We start from the raw sequence: 23419 nt of genomic DNA, 5'->3' as shown, positions 1-23419 counted from the left end.
TATCAACTTTCGCCTACTACCGAGCACTTTCAAATTCCAAAATCCAAAGATCAAGCGCACATCACGCAGACATGTCATCTCCAACCGACTCCGCACACAGCCGTGTTCACGACTCTACATACCCACTCACACGCTGTCACGCAAGAGCGCCTTCGTTTCCACGACCAGAGACACGATACAACACAACTGAAGAGGAGATCGAAGATGCTGAAGTCACCTCTTCCCTAGCTCTCCGTGCAATCGACAGTCTCGTCGTCGAGAGACGAAAGAGAACGAGGATTGGATTTTGTTCTCGTCAAAGCAACCTAGAACAAAGGTGCCATGGGGAATTTCCGGAAGAGGCCGAAGAAGATGTGGATGTGGAAGGCCTGGGCGGTCTTGCTTTGCGCACCGTCAATAGCATAGAGCTAATTCGTCAGGAAAGCGATAAGCTAAAGATGAGTAGTGCGAAAAGCAGGATGAGCAAGAGGGAGAGGGTCAGGAGTTGGTTCTTTGGGGTGTGGTATCGCGCATAAAGGTTGAACGTTCCATGGTAACAAGAGCAATTGATTGATAAGCGAGTTATTGATTGGAGCTATATAATAATGACGCATCGGCATGTGCGAACGTGAACAATCACCCTACCAATGAAACCAAAGGCATTCGCAACACGCACTTTGCTCTTAATAGTACTTGCTGCCGTATGCCAAGAGCGAAAACCATTTGGATTGCTTTCCCTTCCTCTCCCTGATGAGCTTGTAGCGCCGTTCTCCGCTATCCGCTACTGCTCGTACAGTCCGGTTTGAGCGTCCACTACCACCACCCTGAGCATGTGCAGTCGTACTGTTTTTGTCGCCATAGTGAGTGTAGTTTCCGTTTCCATGGGCGTTATCGTTGTGCTGCGTGATTTGAATGATGTAGGGTAATGTGGTGTCATGATGATAGTTGGTTGGGGAGGGTGGCGATCGTGGGCCGCCTGGGCCTCGACCTGTCAGACGGATCACGTTAACTCCATCTCTAATAGGACGATTGGGATCATCGAAGTTTATGGCCTGAGATGTGTACCCTGGATCTGGATCACTGGGGTCTCCAGGCTGCGCGCATACCAGTGGACCTGAGCCATGGTCGAACCGATTGGAAAGCGGGCTGCGTGGCCGTGGGTACATGAGTTCCGGAGATCTACGGTGTTGTGGAGGCAGGTTCCATGTGTCGTCCCTGGTAATTGAGCGTGACGTCCCGGAGGGTGAACAAGACCCATCAGCCATACCTGTATCGTTACAGTCTTGCTCAAGGGGTCGATAATTTGGTGGCTGTTGGGGGTTGATACGGAACGTTTGTGGCTGATGTTTGATAGGATCCAGACCGAAGGATCGTGCTTCGTCCAATATTTCCTTTCGGATAGCAGGGTCCAGATGTTCGCGGGTGAGATTTTGATCCAGTTCGCTGACGAACAGTGCTGTGCGGCCAACAAAGCATATGAGGAACTTTTCGGCATGACTATTCGGATCGACCTGCTCTCGAAGATGCAGGAAAGCTTTGACGAGAGACCCATCGGCAGTGCGCTGCCAGGGCGAGTCTGTTACACTCCCATTAATGATTCTGGCGTGAACGTCGGTCATAAACGATATGAGCTCATTCTGCAAGATAGGAAGACCAAGTCGCGCCGCGAGCGCCCACATTTGAGCGAAGAGGAGCAAAGGCGCACTGCTGTCGACGCGACTCGCGAAGACCGCCGGGAGATCGTTGCCGTCCAGATAACTCGTCACGGCCTGAAAAGGCTTCACTTGCACGTTGGGTAGTATGGTACCCGAGGGCATTGCGTTGATTACCGGACAGTTTCTGAGTACGCGATCATTGAGCTCGATCGGAACAAGGTGCCCGTTGTCGGATTTGACCGTAATAGTGACACCGTCATTCGGTATCTTGAAAGGCATGTTTTGGTGTCGGATGGTCGTGTGAGTCTCTGATGGTTGCGATGTCTTTTTCGAGAAGACAATGGGCTTGTGAGATTCCTGCTCTTATAAGCTATCGGCCACAGCATCATCGGTTTGTACAACATGAAAGAAATGCATCGTCTGATGTTTCCGGTGTAGATACGACTGCACATCCATTGGACAGATGTGGAGTTTGAAAATGTTTGTGTTCTTTGTCCTAATGCATGTACTGAGAGGAGTGTCCATCGTGGATGTGGCTTGTTAGGACTTTCGACGCCGTTGTACATTGTCTGAAAGTTTGCAGCTTTCCAACTATTCGTTTGATTCGTCCTTCATGATTTTCAATCCCCCAATGATCTAGGACTGTAGGCGGCGTTTCCAGTGGCGCACTAGCGGTTTCCAAAGGTTTGTTTTACCATCAAAGTATGAATATGCTATGCCAAGCATCCCGCCGGCGAAGTGAGCCTAATGATGTTAGTAAATTCCGTGGAGTCATGCACGTTGAACTTACTGCGTGGCCAAAGTTCACGAAGCTGTAGCCGCGAATGATGCCAACGAGATCGAAAAGAAGGATCGCAGGCAGTACATATTGCGCATCGAAGTGTACTGGAATAAACAATATCCCTATTCCAGCGTTCGGGTATTGCATGCAGAACACCCCTAAGATTCCAAAAAGTGCTCCTGATGCACCTCCGGACTTGATGAAGATCTCGGGGATGGGCCGTCGATGGAAAGGTATGCGGGTACTCCATGTCTGCCAGTGTTGAGCAAAGCCCGACAGCACACCTGCCGAGAGGAAGAACGACAACGTATGATATGGGCTACCCTCGAACAGTCGCGAGTATCCGACTGGTGCCATGAAATTGTTCAAGAAATACATATTGACGAAAAAATGCAAAGCTCCAGCATGCACAAACATGGATGTGAATTGAGTGTGGTTGACGTTGCGAGCAGGTGTATGCCATAGTGCATCCCAGGCTTTAGGCACGAGAAAGCTGCTGAGATGAACACCGCTATTGGCCCCGATAAGTCCGTACGTGACTCGCGAAATGGGATCGAGACCGGTCCACGCTCCAGTTATGACTTCAGTTGGGGTCGGAGGTCCGCGTTGTGTTGTGTTCCATTGCGGTGCCTGAAACCACCCTCCACTAGATGTCGGCTTTGTTTTGAGCTCCCTCTTGGCCTCTAGATAGGCGAGACCGTAGAATATGCCGCAGGATACCGAAAGAGCCCATAGTGCGGGGCGCAGGTATCTAACCCTCCTAGGACTTTCAGGTGTTGCGTTTTCGGTAGTATGATCGATGGGCGGTGATACGTCTACCAAGACAGATGGTTGCTCGTGTGTAGGCTTTTGGGCATCATTCCTTTGCTGGTCACGAAGTACGCGATTTTTGGAAAGGAGGCGGAATTGTGATACAGCAGGACGGAAGGTAGAAACCGCCGGCAACCGAGACGCGTAGCACGCGGGCCGCAATGATGACCCGGCAATCTTGGATGCAAACATGAGGCGCGAGTAACTGTTGCGCGTGGTTGAGATGTAGGGGCGATGACGCGAGGTTTGCATTTGGCATCGGGCCGACTAGCGTATGGTCCGTGCACATCTGTCTCCTGGATCCCCGGCGTGCCGGTTCCCTCTGCCCTCTTCTACACCTGGGCATCAGGCTCCATCACCACTGGAACTTTGCAAATCAAGAGCGCACTCCTTCGCATAACAATCACATCTGCGTATCCGTAGCACCGCCTTATCTACCAACGCAAATGGACCGTGCATTCTGAGGAGCTTCCAAATTGGGATCCAGCAGTCGTTGTTGGTAACTTCGAGCTGCTCATAGGTCACGCAGCAGTATTTTACTGTGGCTCCCACAACACCATGCGCGCTGTGCAATGACTCTTCGCGAATGTTCGTTCGATCGACCAACCCAGGTGCTAGCATTACGCAACGGATGAAGTTTGCGGTGCTCCTCACGCAAGGTGTTTGAATCCATCCTCGGCGTTCGCAACATCCGCAGGGCGCCCGTATTATATGACTTCTATGAGTACGGAGACTGTGCGGCTTCATTTACACCATGTTGAGGTATACTTGAAGAGACGTGTTCAACACTTGTGAGCTTCTCCCGACACGTAACGTCAGACACAGCTTGAGAGAAAGCAAAATGTGTAGATAATTTAACGAAGCATGTACCTTGGTTCGTTCACCACTGAACCAGAGGAACCACGAATCCTGAACCTCTCAAGTCGTATTGACAGCCCTGTCCATGGGATCTCATATACAGGTCATGTGTATTAATGCTGCACCACTTTCTCATTCACTTCTCCAGCTTCCAACAAACATTAGAGATTGGTGGCACGATCTACCCGCCTCAATATTCAACTCTATCCCACGCTTTCAACCCGAACAGAAAACCCCTGATTGTATCTCGATAATGATCACTTCACTTCAGGCGACACTAGGTGATCAGTCTTACTCTAAAGGACGGTCCTCTACAAGCTCCTCAAGTGCAGATATAGCCACTGTCTATACTTCTCCAGCGAAGGTGCGCACTAAAGTCCCGAACACCAACGACATCGAAGTTCGAGTGGGTAAACCACCCTATGCGCGCTTTATCCATATCCCTGGCTCGGCCCTGAAGGCATGCCCAGTACTGCGCGCGCGTCTCGTACAGGGATGCAGGATTATGAATACCGACGCCGATGTCTTTGAGATCATCTTGGACTACTTGGGCAGCAGCAGTCTGATACGGCGACTGCGACCAAGCGCAAAAAACCCACTAAAGCAGCTCACAGGTAGCTGTGACACGATGCTTAAGCTGGCCAAGGCGTGGTGCCTCGCAGATATGATCGACGATGTACGATTACAAAACAAGCTTGTAGATACTTATCGCACATTCTACCTGGAGCTACTGGACGCTCACGCCCAAATACCCCTAGAACACGAGCCCTTCCTATATTTGGAGGACCACATTGGCACCCACACGAAAATCGAAAAGTTCATGATAGACTTCTTCGCCGGACTCACTCGGCACACGGGCGACTTCAGCGCTGAGGAACTCCTTCCATTTCGACATGACATTGCGCAGTCTCTAAAGTTGCGACGTGCGCAATTGGTGGTACTGAGGCTTTCTGACGATATGATTGCTACCGGCAATGGATGCTTCAATGTCAGTAAATTGGACACGACAAAGCATGCGTCTCTACATGTCACAATGCCGATTAAGGTTTCCTCAAGTACGGATCTCAGCTCTTCATCATCAAAGCGCAGCTGCTCAACGTCTATGTCGTCATCCTCGGTATCTCCTCACATAACACCAAGAGCTCCTATATCAGTCAGCTCGCTCATATGTGGCCGTGGACATCGGATGCGCGTGCCACTTCCAGGGACCACGAGCTTGACCGGACAGTCCGAAGTCATAGTGTCTCACACGCTGAAAAGTGCGTTACAACCAAATTTCGGCGCGGCTCTTCGACCCTCTCATACACGTTCGGTGTCTCTGATGACTTCACCTCCCAGTGGGGCGCCCTTCGTCGGATACCGACCTGTCGCCAGACGTCGAGAGACCGTCTTTGGGTCAGATGATGATTCATCAGATGAAGATACAGTTTATGATCTGTTTCCTCCAAGATTACCGGCGCTACCACGTAGCATCAACGAGTTATTCGGAACTAGCGTAACGACAGATGCATGATGAATTTGAGAGCTACCACTTGTGAACCGTTTCGAGGTTTCATTTTGGCATACATAAGCCCGTTGAATACGAGCTACGCTTTCAGATGGGTCGGTGCAAGGTTGTGAAGTTATCGCAGCTTGTCCCCTTGTACTTCGCATGGATTCTCTCACAATATGCGAATTGAGGCTAGGAAATGAAAGACGATTAATATATCTATGAGTGATAAATCTATGGATTTGACAAAGTCTCTATCTACATCGTGTGATGATCGCCAGTGGAAGAGCCTTCGTTTTGGAATTGTTATGCAATTTTAACAGCCAACTGCAGCGCTGCGCGCGCTGCGCCAACACCTAGTACTAGGCGCTCACCACTAACTCTTACGATTGCTTTCCGACCGCTGCCGCAGGAACAGATGTAGGCACATTCTGGCTGCTTGAGCTGCTGACATTCGCCTCGTAGTGGTTCTGGTCCATGATACTCCAGTCGCCAATCTGCTCACCCCCAAACTGGTCGTAGTCCAGACCCATCATCTCAGCCTCAGAGGTGACACGAAGATGCATGCCAGGAATGAACTTCAGGATGTACAGAAGAATGCAGGAGACGACGAAAGAGTAGGAGGCGATGGCAACGATCTCGGCCAATTGGCGACCGATCTGAACGCCCACACCATCCATGCCACCGAGGCCGTCGTAGGGACCCATGCCGTCAAGGTCATAGATCCAGGCTTGGCCGAAGATGCCGGTGAGGAATGAACCAACCATGCCACCGATTCCGTGGAGCTTGAAGACATCCATGCCCTCGTCGATCTTAATCCACTTGTCGACGTTCTGGCAAAGAGAACAGACGGCCGCAGTGAGAAAGCCGATTAGAGCAGCGATCCACACAGAAACATAACCTGCAGCGGGAGTGATACCAACAAGACCAGCGATGGCTCCAGAGCAAGCACCGACGACGGAAAAGTGACCCTTGGTACGGACGTACTCAACCGATACCCAACCAAGCACGCCAAAACTGGCGGCGGTGTTGGTGTTGAACGCCGCCAGCATAGAGCGGACTGTGCCATTGAGAGCACTACCTCCGTTGAAGCCGAACCACCCGAACCAGATGAAGACAGTGCCTATGAAGACCAGTGTGGGGTTGTGAGCCTTTCCGTGAATCTTGTCACCCTTGTGTAGACGCTTGCCGAGGACGAAAGCGTATGCGAGGGCGGACCAGCCGGACGCGATGTGGACGGGACCCCCACCGGCGAAGTCAAGTGAAGGAAGGTTGAATAACCATCCGTTCCTATGATCCAATTAGCTCAGTTCGATGATCACAATCGCGAGACTTACGCGTTCCATGTCCAGCATGCGATGGGGCAGTACACGATAGTCGCCCAGCAGAAGGCAAAGACCATTGAAGGTAGGATGCGACCGCGTTCAAATGATCCACCGACGACGAGCTGCACAGTGCATGCACAAAAGAGCATCTGATACAGGCAAAAGACGATCTCGGGCAAGAACGATGAGCCGGGAGATGGCGCAGACATGACGTTCTTGAGGCCAAAGTTATCCATGTTACCAATAAACGGACTGGCAGTGCGAGAATACGCGAGCGTGTAGCCCCAGAACATCCATTGGAAGGTAACAACTCCCATGACTGCAAAAGACTGGAACAACATGGAGAGGGCCGACTTGCGACGAGAAAGACCAGAGTAGAGGAAGCCGATTCCAGGTATGATGAGGAACACAAGGAAGGCCATAATCATGAGGTAGATGTAGTGGAACTCCAGCCCTGTGTACTGAAGGTTGATGTTCTCGACATCTGGATTGCCGCCATTGGGCTTCGCCGGATCGAACTCGGGCTACACAATTGTTATTCATGCTACATGGAAGGTTGCCGTCCTAGCTGGGGATACTTACGGTGGGTGGTGGCTCCATGATTGAAGACATGTCGGTATATCGACCAGGACTGGGACCTCTGGGGTATTCTGGAAAGCAAAGACGAGATGGGCAGGGGCTCCCCAGGCTGATATATCTTCCCACCCGTTCTTTCACGCCATTCCGCCAATTTCAAGGGACCGAGATTGATGCGCCGTTGAGCCCCTGCTCGCCTTTGACGCCCACACATGCGAAGCTGCTGTGCCCCCAACGTCGAACATGGCCCGTCTTGGCAGCGATAAGCAGGGCGTTCCCAATCCCATAGTGATGGAGCCGAGCTTACAATGTGGAGCTTCTGGCTTGGGTGGCTGTATTTGGCCTGAGATTCGGTGCCGCGAAGGAATGCGAAGAAATCAAGCGCGCCGGACTGGATGTCTCAAAGGGCCAAGGACCCGTAAGCCACGGTCGCGCTTGTACCAAAGGGTGAGGTAGACTCTCAGGGTCTTGGTGGCTGATAAGAGACAGGATCAAAGCGGTATAGTCGCTTTGGCCTGAATGATAAGCCAGGATCGGGGGTGATTGGATAGGACGGGCAGCCTGCCGAAGGCCCTATGTACGAGAGTTTACGACATCGTCCTAAGTAACGCAATTTGGCGATAAGATGGGCGGATATTACCATCCTGCTCTTGCGTGCTGCGGTGCAGCCGTTGCTGGCGGCTGATTTAATCCCGGTGATGGTCCGTGTATCCGAACACTAGGTCCATGCCAACGCCGCGAGGCTGATCTACTACCAGCTTCTCTTTGAATCAGTCCTTTTGAAGGTTCCTCAACTGCGCAAATACATCGGCGACCGTTGTAATCCTTTACAAGGGCGTTGTGCGAACAATTCGCTCCTCCTCGAACAAGTGCCATGCATTCCAAGTGTCGCCATGTGCTGTGCCGCAAGGACGCGAGACCAGATGTACTGCACGGTTATTACCTGCTTCTCTAACCAACACGCGGTAAGGGGTACCTGCAGAGTTAAAACAAGCTGCTGGGTGCCATAATTCATACACTATGGATAGCGGTGGCTCATCTACCAGAGAGCAACATATCCGGCCGCACTGAGCACTAGGGCGTCCTTGGCTACTTCTGCCGCAATACTATTTCCGTTTGATCGTACGATGATTAGATGTGCCTATTCTCATGTCGTCTCGTGTCGTCTCATAAGCTGCTGACATGTTTTGCTGTTAGTAGCAGGAGCCTTAGGGATACGCATCAGCTCATTCATTACCACGAGCACCATCAAGGTCTCCTCTGGTAAGGATTCCTAGCATCTGCCATAGTTTCCAGGTTCCTGCGAGCCAATTCATTGAGCCAGTAATGTCCTTTCCTCGGCATGTATAGTGAAGCGCGCGCCGCGGCGGCGTTCAAGGCGAAGAGGGCTACCGACCATGTGAAGATGCATACTGCCAAGTTCAACACGGCCTGCAATTTGTCTGCATAGTCGTCAGAGCATGCTGAATGCATTATGTGATGGTACATACGTTGCACGGGAAAGTGGCGCGTCCGTCAGCCTGCGCCTGCGCTCGTTTCGATGCGAACAGCGTTGCAGGAAGCACACCAAGGTACCTAGGCCTTCAATCAGCTGAGAAAAGGATATGCACAATCGTTCTAGTACGGTAGAATAAAGCGCGTAGCGATGATGACTATACTGTCTTGGGTCGTGTTGGTGAGAGGGTAACGCTTCAGGTCGCTGCGAGGGCGTGGTTTTTGCCAAGAGGTCCGAGGTAGCTGGAGCTGTCGTCATTTGGTTTCAACACCATCTCTCGCCCATCGCAAACCCACGAGCGCACCCGCCATGTACGAGCAGACCAGACCGACGGCACCCTCCGGAGAGCATTCGAGGTCTAGAGCACCGTCGACAGTCTCGATGCAACGCGTAGGATACAAGCTGGACACTACGACTTAGCGGACCAGAACCAGTCTGCATCAACCACTACGAGCGATCTCTACTGCTGGAGCCGGCTATCGCAATTACAACATGCATAACCATGGCACGACACCCCGCAATGCTTCCCTCTTCACCCCTCCTCCAGGCAACGTCCTCTCATGAGCTGCTTCTCCCGCTTCGCCCAACATCAACAGCAGGTGGGCAACCCCAATGTGGCCGTTCAATGAAAGCTCGCAGCTGCTTTCATCTGCTAGTAGCGTTGGAAGACACGCGAGAGTGGATGCCTTACGAGAGGAGCTTCACGCTTTGACGTTACAAGACGCGACAACCCTACCGCCAGGTCCCCTTTCGTCCGATACGGCCCTTCCTTCCTCTCCCGAGTCTCCTCCCATTCAGCCTTCACCTCAAGCCCGAACCCTCGCAGCTATCGCAGATATACCCGGAATACATACAGCGGTACTTGAGTCCGGGCCGCGGAGAAGGTCAGCTCATAGCAGTGGTGTCAGTGATGCGCGGCGGTTTGGGTTATATCTCCCAAGCGCTACTGCGAGCGAGAACAACCTTGCGCTGCATCGACCTGGACCATTTATGCTTCACGGCTTACATCAGCGCACTACCAGCCTCCCACTCGCTTCTTCAGCGGCAGCGGCAGCGCTTGAGCACGGTGTTCCATGTCGACCCCAAACATCCCCGCACCAATACGACGACGTAACCCACCATGATCCGCCGCCAAAATACGTAGCATTCGATCCCTATCCCTTCTTCGGTGTCGAGCCAAGAACCCGTCGCCGGTCAACTATACAGGTCATCGAGACCGTCTGCAAAGATGGGTTCAAGGCTACAACAGGCAAGGTGGGCAAGAGTGTCGTCAAGCACGTCGAGGATGTAGGCAAAATAGCGAAGGACGTGCCCAGCGCCTTGAAGGGGGCTCAGGTCAAATTGAGTTCGAAAAGGGCCAAGGGGAAACTTCGCTGGTTGGAAAAACGCAACTACCTGAGTGGACAGGAGAGGCTTCTGACGCAAGCTCTCGTTGGTTGAGGCGTGATCTTCTCCTTGGTGAATAACCCCGGAGATATATCATGTCTACCAGAGTCACCACGTGTGGGAGGATGGGACACAGATGAAGAGCGCATGGAAGGTACTCTGCACTTCTCAGTGAGTTCGCCATATCGGAAGGTATCGTCTGCAAGACAGAGTGCATACCGTCGAGGGGCTGTGTTGCGAACAATGGCTTTTGGATAATTGTGTCGAAGCTGTTAACCCGCCAAGGCTATCAACTCAATTCCTGGAAGCGTGCGGGTAGACAGGGAACACAGTCTGTCAACCAGATTTCTCAATTTATCCCATGATCTCCTACTACTCCGTGGCTCTAATCTGAACAAGATAACTGCCGCTCTTTCCACTGTCCTGCTCTACCCTAACCTCCTCCCAATTCCATGTCTCATCTTTCGTTATATGCGTGGGCTGCAGGCAATGTTCTTCCACAACTCGACCTTGTTGCTGGCGAGTTTGCTTTCGTATGTGCCATCATTCGCCTGACACAGCCTCAATTATTACTCGAGGAGAAAGAAAGATGCAGCTCAACTTGTTTGCATGTCTGTAAAGAGCAGCAACTTTGGGTCCCGGTCGGCGTGGCGGCGCGCTGCATAACGAAGCAGCACCCTTGTAGCGGCCTAGCTTCCGACCGGCGGCCGTTTCCGAGCCCCCAGGCCAATTCGATCTAACGCGTAGCTAATCATTTCGCGTCAGCTCACGAAGCATGATATCTAAGTAGGTCAAAGTGCGTCTACATTCTCTACCGCCATCATTCGACTTATTACGAACAAGCGGCTACCTATGGTAGGTACCATCCTTGCAAGCCGCGGGTTTCAAGGTCATCTTAGGACAAGATGTCGCCGGCCACCGAACACAACAAGTCTGGTGCTCCGAGAGTGGATCTCCGCAGCGCGATAGGCCTGCTACAAAGCTACCACACAGCCATCGACGGCAAACCGGATGCGGAAAGGTTGAGCCTTGTCGACTACCTTCGACAAGGTCCAGATCTGCTTGATGTCAACGAACTGACTATAGGCGACGTGCACGAGCTAACAGGTCTCTATCGCGCAGCCGCACAGGAAGACGATGGCTCCCTAGGTCAAGCGTCCGATGAAGCACCGCTCGGGGCGACAAACAAGGCTCAGAAGAAAACAGATGCGGGCGGAAAACTGTCACCAGAGGCTGGACGACGACGACCACGCACCCAACAGGCAAGTACCGCAGGCTTTCGGGCAAGATCGTCATCCTCATTGCGAGAGAGTGAAGAGAAGATCGAGGTATCAGATGAATGGGCGCAGGAGTTCTCCCAAGTCGTACAGGAGAGCGTCATGGTTGATCAGCTACCGGGTGGCCTCACAGACGACCCGGCAGAAGACCCCGACGCGCAGTTCTCGGTGGGAAGGAGTTCAGCGAAGCGCCCGCAGCCAGAACTCCAGCCTCATCTGGAACAAGATCAATGCTCGATCTTCAGTTGTTGAAAACATCGAACATGCCCTTCAAGCTCACAAGGCTCCAGCAGATACTGCTATGATACTCGACATCATCCGCATAATCGCCGCGTTCGGACTGGTAAGTCACTGGCGACAAGAGCGGAGCGTTCTGGTGGCTTCTCCAATCACGTCTGGTCGTGATACAGATAGAATGGTGATATCTGGTCAACCCACTCCATCGGACCGGAACAGACAAAGGGTTCGCAACTGGAAGGCCACTAAACGAACACAAGGGTAGCATGGCAGCTATCCGGAACTCTAACGCAATGAGTCCTTGTACCTAGATAGTCTAAGACCTTGGCGAAGACCGGCTTCAACGGATACGAACGCTAAACGGAAGATCGGAACATCTGGCTACCTCACCTCATCATCAAAAGCGTACTCAGGCGACTAGAACTATACCCCGGATTTACTACTCCACTTGTAAGCCCCACACTTCCAAGATCGAAAAGATATCGGGGAACGGCACAGTGCCGAATACGCGATGGGTATTCTCAGCACTAGAAGTGGAATAATGTAATAGTCCAAGTTCATTACCTCAATGAGTTACATGAATGGAAGTGGCCTTGCATCGATCGATCGCGATGTCTTCCCAGTCAGCGCTGGGAAGCCAACATGGTCTGACATATTCGCTCCTTCTAGGTTTTAGCCTCTACGTGGAAAACGATGAGTAATCGGACATTATGCACTATCCGACTTAATTGCAGAGCCAATGCCAATCAAACAAACCGCTACTGCTAGACCGTGTGTATATTTGGACATACATACAGGCCTGGATTTGGCAGATCAGCCACGTCGTGGTAGCCTCTTGAGACCTGGGCAGCCAAGACGATCTACGGCTTTAGTATCAAACTATTAACTCCAGTACAGTGTCCAACGCTGAGATGTATTGCAGTCATGGAAGGGGGCTTACTGTGTCTGCGACGTTGACGTCAGATTTACTCAAGTACACTCCGCAACTTCGCGCGGCCGCAGTATTGACGCATGAGTTGATGAAGTAAAAGTGTAAGTAGTCTCCACGCGTATTAATGTATGCGCCAACGATAGTTCGTCGGTAGGCTGTAGTCTGGAGTGCGTACCTGTTGATCCGTCAGAATGGGTAATCGCCCACCAAGAGACCTATTAGATGCCGTGACGAGGGAAGGGGAAGCAGTGCCGACCCAGTCCGGCAATTCCATGTGTCATGCCGCCAAGGCACTACCCCGCGTATGGCTTTGTTCGCGTAGAGGAGCTTCACTCCTCAACCTCTCAAATAGCTCCTGTTCCTTTTTCCGATGGTGGCTTGGAAGATGGGCTCGCACATGGTGACCGAAAGCCCCGTATGCGATGTATGCAATTGCCCTAACCAACAGCATGGTGGGCCAAGGCAACTATACGAGGCAAATCAAGCTTCTGCTGCAGTCGTCACGACAAGCTCCCCAAGGCATCTCAAAATGAGTCGTGTGTATGCCTTGGAGTAAGCTCCGGACAATGAAGCAGTGCTGGGCAATACTTCCCTGCGTCGCGGTCACGACACTTGCTTCACCACCGTGCCAGTTGAGGGCGTTCATCAAGAACTTATGACTTCATCACGTTCGTATCGAGCTCGTTCGAGATGGGCTAATATGAATAGCTTCAGGACTGGAGTGCCATGACGGTACTTCGGCTATGTGGTGGAAGCCAACACTATGTTCTCCAAGACAGTAGGGCGTCTCCAACATCGAAAATCAATACTGTGAGACGTAATTGTGCAGGCAATTGCCTAGGAGAGGGTCAAGCCGTCAGAGCGAGACGGGGTAGCTCTATTACAGCCCAGGTATTTATATGAGAGAGATGAAGTACGCTGTTTCGACATCAGCTACCAAGCGGATATCTCTCGTTCATCTCGAACTGGTCGCAGCAGCTATCTACCGTTCATATCTCGTTCACTACAAACTCAGTCGTTTTAATCCCTTGGATTGACCATCATCATGCGCCTTACACAAGCCGCTGTCGTTGCCATCTTGGCCTTCACAGCCGCTGCAAAGCCCATCGCCGTCCGTGGTGATGATGTGAAAGCCCATGAGTACCAGAAGTGCTGTGAGCAGCGCGACAAGTACGATCATGGCAAGGTCTGCATTCCTCCCAAGGTGGAGGTACCCCACGTACCCGAGCCTATAGAGGACGGCAAGCATCCCGACGAGCACTACCATGCCGAGCCGCCTAAGGGTGACGAGCACAAGAACGAAGAGCCGCCAAAGCCGAGCCCGGAGCACCCCGAAGCACCCAAAGAAGAGGGGGAGAAAGACGATCATGATGATGGCAGCTACAAGCCTCAACCCCCGAAGCCGGAACCAGAGCATCCAGCTCCAGAGGACGACAAAGATGACCACGATGACGGCAGCTACAAGCCTCACCCACCTATGCCGCAGCCAACACATCCAGCCCCGCAGCCTGAGCACCCAAAACCCGAGCATCCAGCTCCAGAAGAAGACAATGACGATCACGATGACGGCAGCTACAAGCCTCACCCGCCTATGCCGCAGCCAACGCATCCAACACCTCCGAAGGAGACGACGCATCCGGCGCCGCCTAGGGAAACGCATCCAGCTCCTCCAGCTCCCCCCAAAGAAACGCATCCAGCTCCTCCAGCTCCCCCCAAAGAAACGCATCCAGCACCGCCCAAGGAAACACATCCAGCTCCTCCAGCACCTCCCATGGAGACACATCCAGCACCGCCTAAGGAAACGCATCCAGCTCCTCCAGCACCTCCCATGGAGACACATCCAGCACCGCCCCAGGAGACGCATCCAGCACCGCCCCAGGAGACGCATCCAGCACCTCCCAAAGAAGAGCACTTACCCCCATCGCCAAAGCCGGTCCCAGAGGCTGACCAACATGGGTATTACACCTTCGGCGAGGAGATTAGTCTGAAATGTGAGGGTGGCAAAATCGTAGTCAAGGGCCACAAGTACTAGATTTGTGCTGGGCGAGAATAATGACACAAATAGCACTCACCTTTTACCATCAAATTGTTGGCATAATACTATACCTGGAGCTGCTAACCATGTACTTGTCTCATGACGTCTATCATGTTTGTGTTGTGTGTTTCGACTACCGCCTTAATGTTGGTAGGTGGCGGCGAGACCGTTAATGATTCGAAGAAGCTTGAAGCATCCGCTTGCAAAGTTGATCAAGTTCGCCTGTTGTGATGTTGACCTTGAGGCGAGGATAATGGATCAAGTATCCAAGTCGACAGAGCAGCGTGTGTAATCTGCGATACCAGACGCGCGAGTGCACTTGCATCACGGGCAGAGAGAAATAGCTCCCAGATGCTCTTCAAGACCTCTGGAGACAAAGTCAAGACTCTACTGGCAGAGTTGGTCGCTTCGGCCGACGTGCACAAGGACGCCGCAGATGAAGCCCGCCTGAATAGGTGGAGCATGAGAACTCAAGGGGTGCCGCGAGACGAAGTTCGTGATGCCGCATGATCGATCGGGCAGAGACAGTCGGAAAAGTGGTGATGTTCGCCGCTGGAAGGCCTCGAGGCTGGCTGTGTGGCTGAGGCCAACGCGCCACTCACGCGTCTTTCGAACCTTTTCTTTGCTTGTTTGGTGGGCGACGAGAATGCGCAGAGTAAGCACGGGTACAGACGCGCTGCGTGTGTTAAGAATAGTGATATACCGTCTCTCCTGCGGGATGATGCATGTGTACCTTGGAAGAGTGTCGCGTGACAGTGGGATTTCCAGTGACGTAGGTCCGTGCGGACATCAAACAGCTGAAGCTCCGCCCCGCCGCTTTCATATAGAAGGCAGCAGCCGTCAACACCGCAACACTCGCCTCCTCCCTCTCACTGCACCCATTCACGCTTCATCTTGTCCACCCCAGTCTTACCTCACCCATCACCGCCATCATGATGAACTTCGTGCTCTCTCTGCTCCTCCAGCTGTCCATGTTCATGCTCGCCGAGGCAGCTCCCATTACGGCGCAGTCAGCTAAGCCCTGGCAAGCTGGCACCGGTGGCGGCATCATTGGATTCATCGTCCTCGTCCTCGACATTATCGCGTGGAGTAATTACCCACAACGCCCTTGACAGCACGGTTGTCGCGCATCGAACAAAGCTAACATGTGCTCTAGTCGAGATCTTCAAGTCCAACCGTCCCGTCCCGAACAAAGTGCTCTGGGCCCTCGTCGTCTTCCTCTTCCCCGTCGTCGGCATGATCATCTACTACCTCTTCTCCAACCGCCAAGCCCACAACACCTACGAGCCCATCCCGGCATAGACGAGCCAGATAGGCTACGCGCATACAAGGCTTCACATACCACCGCGCACCCGCATAAGCTTACGCGCCTGTTGGGACGAGCGCATGTGCCGTCGCGAGGGCAGATCGGAAGAGAGTGGCTACCAAGACATCCTACGTGTGAGGATCGGCTGCCGCTGATGATGTACAGGTTTTCATTACGGTTATCTGGCGTAACTGGTTCAATGTTTCATACCCTCTGACATGACAATCAATTCAATCTATGACCACCTAATTACTTCCCTTCAAGCTGAAGCCCCTACATCTAGGCTAACAATCCTCTTCGCCTTCCACAAGACAGACCCTTCGCCACATCCTTTCAAACCTTCCCCAAGATACCTTCCGTGGTGGCGAATTTAGCAGACAGTGCAATAAGCCCACCCATCAAACTCATCACGCCACTGAAAATCGACACTTCTTTGAACCCGCCGTATCGATCGATGAACGCGCCATTGATTGGAGGGCCGACGAGAACAGCGAATGCTGCAACACCCATGCCCATACCCATGTACGTGCCAAGATTCCTCGGGTCCTAAAATGGTGAAGAGACGAAGTCAGTGCATGTCTCATGCATTTCGTACAGTCAACTTACCTTTGTACACTTGGAAATAGCTGCTGAACCAGCCGATATGATGGTACCCGATACAAAGCCGAACATGACCGAGTAGACAATGATGCCAGCATTAGTCGTTGGCTCGTTGATGCAGAACACTACGATGGCGGTGCCAATGCCGGCAAAACCGAACATGTTCATGCCGCCCAGCTTATCCGCGAGTATTCCCGGAATAATACGACCAAACGTGGAGGACCCGTTGATCATGGCGAGGAGGTACGATGCGAGTAAAGGCTTCATACCTCGGCTGACAGCATAGACTGGGAGGTAGAAAACCGGTATCCACATGCCCATCATCATGAAGAACAGTCCTGCAACGAGCAGTACGTATCGCTTCATCTTCCATGCTTCGCCAAGGAAGACTGTAGTCTTGCGGGGTGGTATGCGCGGCTTGATGACGAAGCAGGCAAACATCATGAAAGGGAGCATGATGAAAGCGATGATACGGATGCACCAGCCAAAGGACAGGGGCGAGTCGTTCAGAAGTTTGGACAGAACGATTGGAAAGATGACACCGCCGATGGAGGACCCTGATACCACGATACCGAGGGCGGCGGCGCGTCGCTTGTCGAAGTAATGTCCCATTACTGCAAAGGCAGGTGTCTGAAGGAAGACTACGCTGGAGCCCATGAGGACAGACTGCGCGAGGAAGAACTGGTAGTACTCGCTACACAAGGACAGCATCATGAGGCCAAGGACGTATGTAAGTGTCGCAGGCCGCATCATCTATTCGTTTAAGTCAGTACGAGATCAGTTTCACGCCAGTAGAAAATACGCACCCAAACACCAAAGCGATCAAACATCGGTCCCCCGATAACACCCCCAGCAAACTGGATGAAACTTGTGAGGCTGCCTATCCACGCAATCTGGTCCATGCTGTGGTCTCTCAGTTGATGGGTAGAGTAGTATTGTTGTAGGACGCCGAAGCAGGAGGTAAAGCCGAGGCAGCAAAAGAAGATGCAGAAGCCGCCTAGAGCGTTCAACCAAGCTGTTAAACCACCGTCAGGAGCAGGGCCTAAAGCGGCGATCTCAGCGTCAACGGTTGCTTGACCGTCATCGTGGGCTGATTCGATCGATGCTTTCTCAACATCGTAGGAGGGAATGGAAGGGGTGCTGGTACCGGCAACGGCGTTGGGTTGAGCTGTTGGTGTGGACATCCTGACTTTGTATCGGAGGGGCTTGAATTAGAGTTCTGTGGCTCTAGGAAGGTCGAGAAGCTGATGAGGGCTACCACACTCGTCCTGACGGTGTATATATACAATATTGTTGCTTGTCATCTCGTCATGAGAGGGAGGTTTCCAGCAAAGTCGGGGCGGAGATATTCTTGCAATCTTATTGGTCAATACCCCGAAAAGGCGTTTTTTTGGCGTATCTGGGGTAAGGTACATGGGCATTCTAGGCGCGCCACTAGATAAACAATCCAGCTATAACCGAAAACCTATCCCCGGTCCGCTGTTATAATACTTACACCGACTCCCTCCGGGCCGTAGATCTAACTTCCATTTACCGAACAAGAAATCGACACGCACAATGACCGACTTCAGCCGCAGACGCAAGAGGCTTACTATGTGAGTTCATCCGGTCAACCTAGAAAATAGCTGAACACCGTGGAGCCTACATCGACGTCAGGTCGCCCACTTTGCACGTTCTTACCTTACTGTAGTCTGCAAACCAGATTATGTTTTCCTTCTATGAGGACAGAAGCTAACCACATTCAGCTCTTGCACACTATGCCGCAAGCGCAAGCTACGCTGCAATCGGGAAACGCCATGCAGTAACTGTCTGAAGAGCAAGACTGGCACTTGTGTCTACGAAACTGGAGTGCCGGATAAAAGGCCTGCCACATCGCCTTTCACACCCATCCAACCGTACATCGGAGGCCCGACTTCCAGGAGCATACCTAGCATACCCTCAAGCTCATCCGTCAAAGCGCCCAATACCGGCACCGACCGAAGTCCTTTCGAACTTGATGCTATGAGAGCACGTATCACCGAGTTGGAAGACCGGTTATCGCGAGCTGAAAGCACTACTACTCTCTCGCCATCTTCGTCGACTCCTGTGTCGACGCACACTGTACAAACTGTCAGCAGCTTTGCCTGTACAGTGAATGTCCTCCAAGACACCCGGATGCCTAGCGGTACAGCTGTCTCTCGAGGCATTGCACACAAAAACCGAGTTTTCGGACAGAGCCATTGGATGAATGGATTCGTGAGTATTTGCCGATGTACGAACTGCATGTAAGACAAACACTGACTTTGTACACCCATCTTTAGGTGATATTCCGTGATATCATCGAAACAATTGAGCCCTTTTTACATAGCGGAACGCCCAACGTAATCACCAGTATGCACCGAGCAAAGCCCTTAGCCCGGATCATCAAATCGCAACGCTCCCCAGCGTGGCCTACGCCTCCAACACGAGACCTTCCTCCGAAGCATGTTTGCGATGACCTCGTCGCTGCATATCTTCGAACCATGGAGACTCTTTACCGCGTGCTGCATGTTCCCAGCTTCCAACATGCATACGATAACATGTGGAAAGGCAAATCGGAATCTAACATGGCATTTGTAATGATGTTGAAGTTGGTCCTGGCGATTGGAGCCATGATATACGACGACAAAGTGTGCATGCGAGCCGACGCGGTGAGATGGGTCTTTGAGGCCCAGACCTGGCTGTCATCACCCTTGTTCAAATCAAAGCTCGGTATCCAATATCTACAGATCAGCATCCTCCTCCTGATCGCACGAGAGCTTGTCGACGTTGGCTCTGAGCTTGTGTGGATCTCAGCGGGCGCGGTGTATCGAGCAGCGGTATATGTTGGGTTGCACAAGGACCCGTCGCAGCTTCCGAGTACGACGGCTCTTGAGACTGAGATGCGCCGCCGGATATGGAATACAATCCTGGAGTTGTCGCTTCAAATGAGCATGGGATCGGGCGGTCCGCCATTCATCTCATCGGACGACTTCAACACAGCGCCACCAAGCAATTTGGACGATGAACAACTCTTGGAAGCAGACCCCATTGCAAGGGCAGATCATGTGTATACGCATACGTCCATTGCTATAGCTCTGCGCAAGACTCTTCCGGCTCGGCTTGCGGTACTCCGATTTCTGAACGACGTCAACTCGAGCGGGACATATGAGGAGACGCTTCGTATCGATTCGGATCTGAGAGCTGCACATAAGCTCTTGCGTCGCACCCTACATGCATACACCTCACATACCAGCTCGTCGCCCTCACAGTTTACTCTTCAAGCTGTAGAGTTCATAATGCAGCGCTACGTTACCTGCTTACATCTTCCATTCTTCGCTCCTGCACTCAAGAATCCGGTCTATGCCTATTCGAGGAAAGCTACTGTCGACTCCTCGCTCAAGATCTGGAATATGGCTTATCCGAACGCAAGCGAGAGCTCACGTCGTCCGAGCGAGACCGACTTTGTTCGGATGTGCATGTGCACAGCGGGGTTCTTCCGAATGTATACTTTCCACGGGTCGACATTCCTGGCTGCTGAACTGCGGATGCGAATACAGGAAGACGAAGGGGATCTTGACGCATTGCCATCATCACTAAATAATATTGTCGATGACGCTGCCAATTGGTACCTCCGCTGTATGAAAGCCGGTGAAACTGGTATGAAGGGCTACGTTCTTTTGCGGCTCGTCGGTGCTTGGATTGACGCGGAAAGTCATCATGTAGACAACTCAGATTTGCCTGCATTACTGGTGGGAGCCGCAGAAGACGCTGCTCAGGTTTGTATACCGATTCTGGAAGCATTGGCTGGTTGTGAGGAGCCGCGTCCTGGTGCTGCCGGCATGGAGGGCAGCGGTATGGAAGAATTCGACTTCCAATTCTCACCGGAGTTCACGGAGGACTGGGACATGCTCATGTCGGGGACGTTCAGTCTGGACGACGCAGGGGTCTTCGACGCGTTCGTGTCGTGATAGTACTAATTCGCTGAGCCATCGAGTAGGAGCGTCGATATGCCGCGTCGCGCGGCCTGAAAGGGGACAGTGGCTCTGATCAAGTAATCGCCGTTTCGCACGATGACAGCGGCTGTCACATATCAGACTGAGGACGCCAAAGAAGGAGATTTCTGGGGCTGTCGCTAGACCCTAATGCATAAAATACCCGTGCGCGGATGACGATCATCCGCACTAACGCCGCTCCCCAATCATTCCATCATCACGCCGCAACCCATCTTACCGCCACAGTCTCCATCGCGACTAACTATTTCATCGCAGCCACGCTCTAAAGCTCCGCTAATGACCACTGGTGCTTATGCTAATGACGGCGAGCCGGCGCGATCCATTGAATACCACGAGGCACCCTAGCGCCTGTCTAGGGGCGCTTAAGAGCCTCCGTGTGACCTGACACACCATGAGCCTCATAACCACCCCTTATCCGGCAATCCACGTCGCAGCGCGGTATGAACGACAGCCATCATCGTTCTTGCGGCCTCATATATCACGGTAAAGTGGCCTGATTTCTTTTGCTTCCCTTGTCGCCTTCTTTCCTATCCCGAGCTTCTGGTATACCTCAGGCAGTGGTACCAAGCCTCACCACCAACGATCTTTCTTTCCTTTTCGTTCGTCCATTCATTCACTTCTTGAGGCGTGCCGGTCACCAAAATACTCTTCACCTAATAATTCTTTACTTCTTTCACTTGCTGTCCCACTCCCGAGGAATCCGCTCACGAAAACATCGACAACGACATCATGCACTCTTCGCTCCTCACAAGTCTCTTCCTCGCCCTCTCGGTCTTCCATCTGGCGGCTGCAGGCCCCAATGCTGTTCCTATCGTCCCCGGCGGCCTACTCAATACCAAACTTGAAGTTCGCCAAGTCTCCGCCACACCCTCGCAAGCCGATCTATGTCTCGACTACGAACGCACAGCCAACATGTCGACAGTGGGCGCCAACGGCTCCTACCGTACAGTCGTTATGCAAAAGGCTAATGTCGGAACGCTGACCAGCGCGCGCATGATGGATGCTGCCATCGCGAAGCTACCTGCGCTTACGGCCGATGCGGATTTGAACAACCGATGCGGGAACTGGACAGAGATCGCACTAGCAGAGGCGGAGAAGAACTTTACACAGGGGATTGTGGCGCAATTTACCACTGAGGGGTTGCCTGTTGGCATCAAGGCTGGACCCGAAGTGTTGGTCATCGTGGGCGTTATTGCCACGCTCATGTCGATCGTATGGGTGTTCCCTGGTTAATCTAGGATGAATGCAAGATGCATGCTAGAACAACTGGGAAAGAAGAAATTGGAGCGCACCAGAAGAGAATCAACTATACCCAAACATCAATACTAGAATCAATCGTCACATGCATACCGTTGCGCGAGCTTCTCTTGATGCTCATAACTAATGATGAAACATTTTCGAGACCAACTGTTTAATTAATGGAATGTAACTATATACACGAATAAAGCTATGCACAAGACCGAAACTCGCAACTCCTTCAGCGCTCCTCCCTCTGGCCAGCCAGTATGTATCACTAAGGCTGTATCTCCTCATTCTTCGTCATGACCTAGAAGGTGACAACACCCACACCGGCGCTCTTCTGCACAATAGCGCAAACACTGGCCGCTGGGTCCACAGTGTACTTGTAGCTGGGCGCGAATGAGCCCTTCTGCGTGATTTGAGTAGGACTGTTGGTGAAGATGTTATCCTTCTCAACCGCAAAGCCCTCCTCGTCAGAGTCCAAGTTGGTGACAACAGCCTTGTCGACGTTGGTGAAGGAGTTGGCTTCAACCAAGACTTGAGCGCCCATGCGCGAGTTGACACCAGAGATACCACCTGAGTAGCAAGAGCTGTAGATGTGGCCGGTACCAAAGCGGATCGAGGGCAGACGCGAGTTGATGCCGGTGAAAGAGTTGTGATGGTAGGTCACGTGGAGTTTGCCCTTGTCCTTGGAGGCATTGTTGTCAGAGTGACCGACAAGCGAGCCCTTCCACTGATAGGCGTTAGTACTGAGTTTTACATAAGCGTAACGGTGTTATGGAGACTCACGTGGTCGTGGAACTTGTTCCAGGAGAAGGTAAGCATATCGGATCCAGACTTGGCGTCAAGCAGGCCATCGTATGTATCCTTGTCGCCTGTCACACCCACGCTAGAGAAGTCGTTGTGATCAACCCAGATATTGGTCGAGGCCTCGATGTCGATGAGATCCTTTCCCTTTGGCGCACGGTAGAGTTTGAGGTTTCTGATGATGATGTTGGACGTCTTGAAGACCTGGAGGCCACTGTCTGTCAGGCCGGCGTCCTTGCCAACACCGAGAATGGAAGTGCCTGCAGTACCGACACGGATGATGCCACATCCAGTGAGCATGCCCTTGATCTTGATCACACCGCCGGCCTTAGCTGCCGCTGTGAGCTCAGCACAGGAGGCGACAGTGGTTCCAGCCCCGCTGCCTCCTCCGGTGGTGCCTTGGGCGAATCCAACAAGCTCATCGACAGCTGCAGCGCGCTTTTCCATAGGTGCACCGTACGCCGTAGAGGCAGCGGTCATGGCCACTGTGGCGATCTCGAAGAAGCGCATCTTGGTGTGTTTGGAAGATGTGATGAGACTGAAGGTGGAAGAAAGAATGTAAAAGAGTGAATAGAGATCTACTCTGATCTGATGAAAGAATGTGTTGGAGGTGACGATAG

General features: G+C 52.4%; 9 protein-coding genes across 9 annotated transcripts; 5 read left to right on the top strand and 4 right to left on the bottom strand.

Moving 5' to 3' along the window:
• Positions 1-662: 662 nt before the first annotated feature.
• J4E87_000310 (uncharacterized protein) lies at positions 663-2090 on the bottom strand (the record flags this gene model as incomplete). Its single annotated transcript, XM_049371969.1, has 2 exons — positions 663-1991; positions 2085-2090. The coding sequence occupies 2 exons, from the start codon at positions 2088-2090 to the stop codon at positions 663-665; spliced, it is 1335 nt and encodes a 444-aa protein (XP_049238103.1).
• Positions 2091-5955: 3865 nt separating this feature from the next.
• On the bottom strand, positions 5956-7509 carry J4E87_000309 (uncharacterized protein; the record flags this gene model as incomplete). The annotated part of the gene is made up of 3 exons (XM_049371968.1): positions 5956-6862; positions 6910-7421; positions 7480-7509. The coding sequence occupies 3 exons, from the start codon at positions 7507-7509 to the stop codon at positions 5956-5958; spliced, it is 1449 nt and encodes a 482-aa protein (XP_049238102.1).
• A 3750-nt stretch (positions 7510-11259) lies between these two features.
• Positions 11260-11883, top strand: J4E87_000308 (uncharacterized protein; the record flags this gene model as incomplete). Its single annotated transcript, XM_049371967.1, has 1 exon — positions 11260-11883. One exon carries the CDS (start codon positions 11260-11262, stop codon positions 11881-11883), a length of 624 nt encoding a protein of 207 aa, XP_049238101.1.
• A 1961-nt stretch (positions 11884-13844) lies between these two features.
• On the top strand, positions 13845-14831 carry J4E87_000307 (uncharacterized protein; the record flags this gene model as incomplete). Its single annotated transcript, XM_049371966.1, has 1 exon — positions 13845-14831. The coding sequence occupies one exon, from the start codon at positions 13845-13847 to the stop codon at positions 14829-14831; it is 987 nt and encodes a 328-aa protein (XP_049238100.1).
• Positions 14832-15766: 935 nt separating this feature from the next.
• On the top strand, positions 15767-16136 carry J4E87_000306 (uncharacterized protein; the record flags this gene model as incomplete). Its single annotated transcript, XM_049371965.1, has 2 exons — positions 15767-15923; positions 15991-16136. 2 exons carry the CDS (start codon positions 15767-15769, stop codon positions 16134-16136), a joined length of 303 nt encoding a protein of 100 aa, XP_049238099.1.
• A 337-nt stretch (positions 16137-16473) lies between these two features.
• Positions 16474-17924, bottom strand: J4E87_000305 (uncharacterized protein; the record flags this gene model as incomplete). Its single annotated transcript, XM_049371964.1, has 3 exons — positions 16474-16686; positions 16747-17493; positions 17547-17924. 3 exons carry the CDS (start codon positions 17922-17924, stop codon positions 16474-16476), a joined length of 1338 nt encoding a protein of 445 aa, XP_049238098.1.
• Positions 17925-19112: 1188 nt separating this feature from the next.
• J4E87_000304 (uncharacterized protein) lies at positions 19113-20708 on the top strand (the record flags this gene model as incomplete). Its single annotated transcript, XM_049371963.1, has 1 exon — positions 19113-20708. The coding sequence occupies one exon, from the start codon at positions 19113-19115 to the stop codon at positions 20706-20708; it is 1596 nt and encodes a 531-aa protein (XP_049238097.1).
• A 774-nt stretch (positions 20709-21482) lies between these two features.
• Positions 21483-21986, top strand: J4E87_000303 (uncharacterized protein; the record flags this gene model as incomplete). Its single annotated transcript, XM_049371962.1, has 1 exon — positions 21483-21986. One exon carries the CDS (start codon positions 21483-21485, stop codon positions 21984-21986), a length of 504 nt encoding a protein of 167 aa, XP_049238096.1.
• Positions 21987-22299: 313 nt separating this feature from the next.
• J4E87_000302 (uncharacterized protein) lies at positions 22300-23309 on the bottom strand (the record flags this gene model as incomplete). The annotated part of the gene is made up of 2 exons (XM_049371961.1): positions 22300-22725; positions 22782-23309. 2 exons carry the CDS (start codon positions 23307-23309, stop codon positions 22300-22302), a joined length of 954 nt encoding a protein of 317 aa, XP_049238095.1.
• Positions 23310-23419: the final 110 nt, after the last annotated feature.

This window comes from Alternaria ethzedia (assembly GCF_023757985.1).
Source record: "Alternaria ethzedia strain BMP 0044 chromosome Unknown scaffold_1, whole genome shotgun sequence".
In the NCBI taxonomy this organism is placed as follows: Eukaryota; Fungi; Ascomycota; class Dothideomycetes; order Pleosporales; family Pleosporaceae; genus Alternaria; species Alternaria ethzedia.
The sequence above is the reverse complement of the archived record's forward strand: the minus strand, read 5'-3'. Positions and strand labels throughout refer to the sequence as shown.